Source organism: Cherax quadricarinatus, unplaced genomic scaffold (assembly GCF_038502225.1).
Source record: "Cherax quadricarinatus isolate ZL_2023a unplaced genomic scaffold, ASM3850222v1 Contig815, whole genome shotgun sequence".
Classification (NCBI taxonomy): Eukaryota; Metazoa; Arthropoda; class Malacostraca; order Decapoda; family Parastacidae; genus Cherax; species Cherax quadricarinatus.
The window spans coordinates 71,836-80,290 of NW_027195841.1; the positions used below are offsets into that span (position 1 = coordinate 71,836).

At 33.9% G+C, this 8,455-nt stretch overlaps 1 protein-coding gene across 1 annotated transcript in view; it reads right to left on the reverse strand.

Annotated features, from left to right (window-relative positions):
- Positions 1-2,758, reverse strand: part of Atg17 (autophagy-related 17) — a gene marked incomplete at its 3' end in the record, with an annotated part of 69,958 nt that extends 67,200 nt beyond the window's left edge. The window contains 2 exon segments of the mRNA XM_070080704.1: positions 1,139-1,235; positions 2,695-2,758. Of these exon segments, the coding sequence (XP_069936805.1) occupies positions 1,139-1,206 (68 nt within the window).
- Between the last annotated feature and the right edge of the window lie 5,697 nt (positions 2,759-8,455).

An 8,455-nucleotide genomic window follows, 5' to 3' on the forward strand; every position in this document is an offset into this window, starting at 1 on the left:
TTACTTCTCCAGTACTACATTAAGACTTACTTCTCCAGTGCTACATTAAGACTTACTTCTCCAGTGCCACATTAAGACTTACTTCTCCAGTGCAACATTAAGACTTACTTCTCCAGTGCTACATTAAGACTTACTTCTCCAGTGCTACATTAAGACTTACTTCTCCAGTGCTACATTAAGACTTACTTCTCCAGTGCCACATTAAGACTTACTTCTCCAGTGCAACATTAAGACTTACTTCTCCAGTGCCACATTAAGACTTACTTCTCCAGTGCAACATTAAGACTTACTTCTCCAGTGCTACATTAAGACTTACTTCTCCAGTGCCACATTAAGACTTACTTCTCCAGTGCCACATTAAGACTTACTTCTCCAGTGCCACATTAAGACTTACTTCTCCAGTGCTACATTAAGACTTACTTCTCCAGTGCTACATTAAGACTTACTTCTCCAGTGCTACATTAAGACTTACTTCTCCAGTGCCACATTAAGACTTACTTCTCCAGTGCCACATTAAGACTTACTTCTCCAGTGCCACATTAAGACTTACTTCTCCAGTGCTACATTAAGACTTACTTCTCCAGTGCTACATTAAGACTTACTTCTCCAGTGCTACATTAAGACTTACTTCTCCAGTGCCACATTAAGACTTACTTCTCCAGTGCCACATTAAGACTTACTTCTCCAGTGCCACATTAAGACTTACTTCTCCAGTGCTACATTAAGACTTACTTCTCCAGTGCCACATTAAGACTTACTTCTCCAGTGCCACATTAAGACTTACTTCTCCAGTGCAACATTAAGACTTACTTCTCCAGTGCTACATTAAGACTTACTTCTCCAGTGCTACATTAAGACTTACTTCTCCAGTGCTATATTAAGACATTGCCACATTAAGACTTACTTCTCCAGTGCAACATTAAGACTTACTTCTCCAGTGCTACATTAAGACTTACTTCTCCAGTGCTACATTAAGACTTACTTCTCCAGTGCTACATTAAGACTTACTTCTCCAGTGCTACATTAAGACTTACTTCTCCAGTGCCACATTAAGACTTACTTCTCCAGTGCCACATTAAGACTTACTTCTCCAGTGCCACATTAAGACTTACTTCTCCAGTGCCACATTAAGACTTACTTCTCCAGTGCCAGGTTCATGTCAAAGGTCATCATGGTGCCAGTGTCAACAAGAAACACGTATATCATCTTGGCGTATGGCGTATATCACCTCATATCTGAAATCAGTCTTGCATTATCCACACACATTTAGCCAGCCTATTATTATTATTATTATTATTATTATTATTAGTGAAGGTAAGCACTATACCTGTATGGATCAAACTATATAAAAAAATTAATGCTTTAAAATAAACAGAACAATTAAATTCCCTTTAAAAAATACAACCTTTCCTCACTTGGCGACGTACTCGTTTACCTACGACTCGGACTTACGACGGGCTCTCCGGCCAGTATTCATATCTAAATAATGTATATTAGAGCTAATTTCCTCTATTGTGTTTATTACAATATACAGTATACTACTGTATAAACATTAAAAAATACAGTGGAACCTCGGTATGCGACGTTAAGTCGTTCCAGAAGGTTGTTTGAGTGCCGCTCCATTTGAGTATCGAACACGTTCTTCCCAACTAATTTCCTGTTTGATGACCATTATCACTAATCGTCGTAGGCCCTTCGGTGACTTACTAATACAATACAAAAAAAACAAGAAATGCGAAGAAACACGAAATAGTTTACAGCGAAATTCTGGCAGGTTGAGTGCTGAGTTTTGTTCGAGTATGCACCTGGTCGTATACCGAGGTTCCACCGTATACCATAAATGTTATAAATGGTGCAAAGGCGATATTAAAACAACATCAAAGACGACACAAATCGACTACCATTATAGTACGCTCCTCACTTAGCGAAGAATTCATTTACGGACGAGGTCCTAGGAACGGAACTCCGTCAGGAGACGCTGTTTAATATCAGCGACCTTAAAAAAAATAAATAATGGTAATCAAAATTACATATTTACATACGTAATAATTTGAAATAGAGATTCTACGCTGAAATCAAAATCTATTGTACGACGTCACTCTTAACGACTCAGAAACCCAAAACGACGCCATAAATCTTGCACATTTCGAGGAAAATTTACAATTTACAACTTGTAAAATATGTGAAATGTAATTTACAATGTAACTGACTCATAGCTTGCTATATTTCCTTATTTCCCTTATTTTCCTTATTAAATCCCCATAAATCATCGTATTTACGTGAAATCCGTGTAAAACACGTCCCAAATTTACAATTTACAACTTGTAAAAGTCGTAAATAACGAACAATGAAATTTACAAAGTGACTCAATTACCTTATTACTTTATTTCCCTTATTAAACCCCCGTAAACCCCCGTATTTACCATCACCAGGGGTAAACCACCCCCACATTTACAATTTACACTCCAAAAAGGCCTAAAAAAAGGCCTAAAACACCGTAAAAAAGCCAAAATAAGTGACTTCAGTAGTTCAAGGTAATCTTTGTTTACACTCACAGCTGACTACGACGCTCCCTTATTTTACCTTATTTACCCCTTATTTACCCTTATTTACGCCCTTTGGGGGGCCTAGGGGGGTCCTGGACCCCCGGAGTCAACCCCCACACCCAAAAACAAACCAAAGAGGCCTACTTACGGCTGAAAAATGGAAAAAACTGGCCTATGTCTACTGCGTCTCAGTCCAATGTTTTGAGTAAATATTTTAGGTCGGTTGTACTCTGGTGTTTTATTATGTACTCTGGTGTTTTATTATGTACTCTGGTGTTTTATTATGTACTCTGGTGTTTTATTATGTACTCTGGTGTTTTATTATGTACTCTGGTGTTTTATTATGTACTCTGGTGTTTTATTATGTACTCTGGTGTTTTATTATGTACTCTGGTGTTTTATTATGTACTCTGGTGTTTTATTATGTACTCTGGTGTTTTATTATGTACTCTGGTGTTTTATTATGTACTCTGGTGTTTTATTATGTACTCTGGTGTTTTATTATGTACTCTGGTGTTTTATTGTGTACTCTGGTGTTTTATTATGTACTCTGGTGTTTTATTATGTACTCTGGTGTTTTATTATGTACTCTGGTGTTTTATTATGTACTCTGGTGTTTTATTGTGTACTCTGGTGTTTTATTATGTACTCTGGTGTTTTATTATGTACTCTGGTGTTTTATTATGTACTCTGGTGTTTTATTGTGTACTCTGGTGTTTTATTATGTACTCTGGTGTTTTATTATGTACTCTGGTGTTTTATTATGTACTCTGGTGTTTTATTATGTACTCTGGTGTTTTATTATGTACTCTGGTGTTTTATTATGTACTCTGGTGTTTTATTATGTACTCTGGTGTTTTATTATGTACTCTGGTGTTTTATTATGTACTCTGGTGTTTTATTATGTACTCTGGTGTTTTATTATGTACTCTGGTGTTTTATTATGTACTCTGGTGTTTTATTATGTACTCTGGTGTTTTATTATGTACTCTGGTGTTTTATTATGTACTCTGGTGTTTTATTATGTACTCTGGTGTTTTATTATGTACTCTGGTGTTTTATTATGTACTCTGGTGTTTTATTATGTACTCTGGTGTTTTATTATGTACTCTGGTGTTTTATTATGTACTCTGGTGTTTTATTATGTACTCTGGTGTTTTATTATGTACTCTGGTGTTTTATTATGTACTCTGGTGTTTTATTATGTACTCTGGTGTTTTATTATGTACTCTGGTGTTTTATTATGTACTCTGGTGTTTTATTGTGTACTCTGGTGTTTTATTATGTACTCTGGTGTTTTATTATGTACTCTGGTGTTTTATTATGTACTCTGGTGTTTTATTATGTACTCTGGTGTTTTATTGTGTACTCTGGTGTTTTATTATGTACTCTGGTGTTTTATTATGTACTCTGGTGTTTTATTATGTACTCTGGTGTTTTATTGTGTACTCTGGTGTTTTATTATGTACTCTGGTGTTTTATTATGTACTCTGGTGTTTTATTATGTACTCTGGTGTTTTATTATGTACTCTGGTGTTTTATTATGTACTCTGGTGTTTTATTATGTACTCTGGTGTTTTATTATGTACTCTGGTGTTTTATTATGTACTCTGGTGTTTTATTATGTACTCTGGTGTTTTATTATGTACTCTGGTGTTTTATTATGTACTCTGGTGTTTGTATTATGTACTCTGGTGTTTTATTATGTACTCTGGTGTTTTATTATGTACTCTGGTGTTTTATTATGTACTCTGGTGTTTTATTATGTACTCTGGTGTTTTATTGTGTACTCTGGTGTTTTATTATGTACTCTGGTGTTTTATTATGTACTCTGGTGTTTGTATTATGTACTCTGGTGTTTTATTATGTACTCTGGTGTTTTATTATGTACTCTGGTGTTTTATTGTGTACTCTGGTGTTTTATTATGTACTCTGGTGTTTTATTATGTACTCTGGTGTTTTATTATGTACTCTGGTGTTTTATTATGTACTCTGGTGTTTTATTATGTACTCTGGTGTTTTATTGTGTACTCTGGTGTTTTATTATGTACTCTGGTGTTTTATTATGTACTCTGGTGTTTTATTATGTACTCTGGTGTTTTATTATGTACTCTGGTGTTTTATTATGTACTCTGGTGTTTTATTATGTACTCTGGTGTTTTATTATGTACTCTGGTGTTTTATTGTGTACTCTGGTGTTTTATTATGTACTCTGGTGTTTTATTGTGTACTCTGGTGTTTTATTGTGTACTCTGGTGTTTTATTATGTACTCTGGTGTTTTATTATGTACTCTGGTGTTTTATTATGTACTCTGGTGTTTTATTGTGTACTCTGGTGTTTTATTATGTACTCTGGTGTTTTATTATGTACTCTGGTGTTTTATTATGTACTCTGATGTACTCTGGTGTTTTATTATGTACTCTGGTGTTTTATTTACTCTGGTGTTTTATTATGTACTCTGGTGTTTTATTATGTACTCTGGTGTTTTATTATGTACTCTGGTGTTTTATTATGTACTCTGGTGTTTTATTATGTACTCTGGTGTTTTATTATGTACTCTGGTGTTTTATTATGTACTCTGGTGTTTTATTATGTACTCTGGTGTTTTATTATGTACTCTGGTGTTTTATTATGTACTCTGGTGTTTTATTATGTACTCTGGTGTTTTATTTACTCTGGTGTTTTATTATGTACTCTGGTGTTTTATTATGTACTCTGGTGTTTTATTATGTACTCTGGTGTTTTATTATGTACTCTGGTGTTTTATTATGTACTCTGGTGTTTTATTATGTACTCTGGTGTTTTATTTACTCTGGTGTTTTATTATGTACTCTGGTGTTTTATGTACTCTGGTGTTTTATTATGTACTCTGGTGTTTTATTATGTACTCTGGTGTTTTATTTACTCTGGTGTTTTATTATGTACTCTGGTGTTTTATTATGTACTCTGGTGTTTTATTATGTACTCTGGTGTTTTATTATGTACTCTGGTGTTTTATTATGTACTCTGGTGTTTTATTATGTACTCTGGTGTTTTATTTACTCTGGTGTTTTATTATGTACTCTGGTGTTTTATTATGTACTCTGGTGTTTTATTATGTACTCTGGTGTTTTATTATGTACTCTGGTGTTTTATTATGTACTCTGGTGTTTTATTATGTACTCTGGTGTTTTATTATGTACTCTGGTGTTTTATTTACTCTGGTGTTTTATTATGTACTCTGGTGTTTTATTATGTACTCTGGTGTTTTATTTACTCTGGTGTTTTATTATGTACTCTGGTGTTTTATTATGTACTCTGGTGTTTTATTATGTACTCTGGTGTTTTATTATGTACTCTGGTGTTTTATTTACTCTGGTGTTTTATTATGTACTCTGGTGTTTTATTATGTACTCTGGTGTTTTATTATGTACTCTGGTGTTTTATTTACTCTGGTGTTTTATTATGTACTCTGGTGTTTTATTATGTACTCTGGTGTTTTATTATGTACTCTGGTGTTTTACTGTGTACTCTGGTGTTTTATTATGTACTCTGGTGTTTTATTATGTACTCTGGTGTTTTATTGTGTACTCTGGTGTTTTATTATGTACTCTGGTGTTTTATTATGTACTCTGGTGTTTTATTATGTACTCTGGTGTTTTATTATGTACTCTGGTGTTTTATTATGTACTCTGGTGTTTTATTATGTACTCTGGTGTTTTATTATGTACTCTGGTGTTTTACTGTGTACTCTGGTGTTTTATTATGTACTCTGGTGTTTTATTATGTACTCTGGTGTTTTATTGTGTACTCTGGTGTTTTACTGTGTACTCTGGTGTTTTATTGTGTACTCTGGTGTTTTATTGTGTACTCTGGTGTTTTACTGTGTACTCTGGTGTTTTATTATGTACTCTGGTGTTTTATTGTGTACTCTGGTGTTTTATTGTGTACTCTGGTGTTTTATTGTGTACTCTGGTGTTTTACTGTGTACTCTGGTGTTTTATTATGTACTCTGGTGTTTTATTGTGTACTCTGGTGTTTTATTGTGTACTCTGGTGTTTTACTGTGTACTCTGGTGTTTTATTAGGTACTCTGGTGTTTTATTATGTACTCTGGTGTTTTATTTACTCTGGTGTTTTACTGTGTACTCTGGTGTTTTATTGTGTACTCTGGTGTTTTACTGTGTACTCTGGTGTTTTATTATGTACTCTGGTGTTTTATTATGTACTCTGGTGTTTTATTGTGTACTCTGGTGTTTTATTGTGTACTCTGGTGTTTTACTGTGTACTCTGGTGTTTTATTAGGTACTCTGGTGTTTTATTAAGTACTCTGGTGTTTTATTATGTACTCTGGTGTTTTATTTACTCTGGTGTTTTACTGTGTACTCTGGTGTTTTATTGTGTACTCTGGTGTTTTACTGTGTACTCTGGTGTTTTATTGTGTACTCTGGTGTTTTACTGTGTACTCTGGTGTTTTATTAGGTACTCTGGTGTTTTATTTACTCTGGTGTTTTACTGTGTACTCTGGTGTTTTATTATGTACTCTGGTGTTTTACTGTGTACTCTGGTGTTTTATTATGTACTCTGGTGTTTTATTATGTACTCTGGTGTTTTATTTACTCTGGTGTTTTACTGTGTACTCTGGTGTTTTATTATGTACTCTGGTGTTTTACTGTGTACTCTGGTGTTTTATTATGTACTCTGGTGTTTTATTGTGTACTCTGGTGTTTTATTGTGTACTCTGGTGTTTTACTGTGTACTCTGGTGTTTTATTAGGTACTCTGGTGTTTTATTATGTACTCTGGTGTTTTATTGTGTACTCTGGTGTTTTACTGTGTACTCTGGTGTTTTATTAGGTACTCTGGTGTTTTATTTACTCTGGTGTTTTACTGTGTACTCTGGTGTTTTATTATGTACTCTGGTGTTTTATTTACTCTGGTGTTTTACTGTGTACTCTGGTGTTTTATTATGTACTCTGGTGTTTTACTGTGTACTCTGGTGTTTTATTATGTACTCTGGTGTTTTATTGTGTACTCTGGTGTTTTATTGTGTACTCTGGTGTTTTACTGTGTACTCTGGTGTTTTATTAGGTACTCTGGTGTTTTATTATGTACTCTGGTGTTTTATTATGTACTCTGGTGTTTTATTGTGTACTCTGGTGTTTTATTATGTACTCTGGTGTTTTATTATGTACTCTGGTGTTTTATTATGTACTCTGGTGTTTTATTATGTACTCTGGTGTTTTATTATGTACTCTGGTGTTTTATTATGTACTCTGGTGTTTTATTATGTACTCTGGTGTTTTATTAGGTACTCTGGTGTTTTATTATGTACTCTGGTGTTTTATTTACTCTGGTGTTTTACTGTGTACTCTGGTGTTTTACTGTGTACTCTGGTGTTTTATTATGTACTCTGGTGTTTTATTATGTACTCTGGTGTTTTATTATGTACTCTGGTGTTTTATTATGTACTCTGGTGTTTTATTATGTACTCTGGTGTTTTATTCTGTACTCTGGTGTTTTATTGTGTACTCTGGTGTTTTATTATGTACTCTGGTGTTTTATTATGTACTCTGGTGTTTTATTAGGTACTCTGGTGTTTTATTATGTACTCTGGTGTTTTATTTACTCTGGTGTTTTACTGTGTACTCTGGTGTTTTACTGTGTACTCTGGTGTTTTATTATGTACTCTGGTGTTTTATTATGTACTCTGGTGTTTTATTATGTACTCTGGTGTTTTATTTACTCTGGTGTTTTATTATGTACTCTGGTGTTTTATTAGGTACTCTGGTGTTTTATTATGTACTCTGGTGTTTTATTATGTACTCTGGTGTTTTACTGTGTACTCTGGTGTTTTATTATGTACTCTGGTGTTTTATTTACTCTGGTGTTTTATTATGTACTCTGGTGTTTTATTGTGTACTCTGGTGT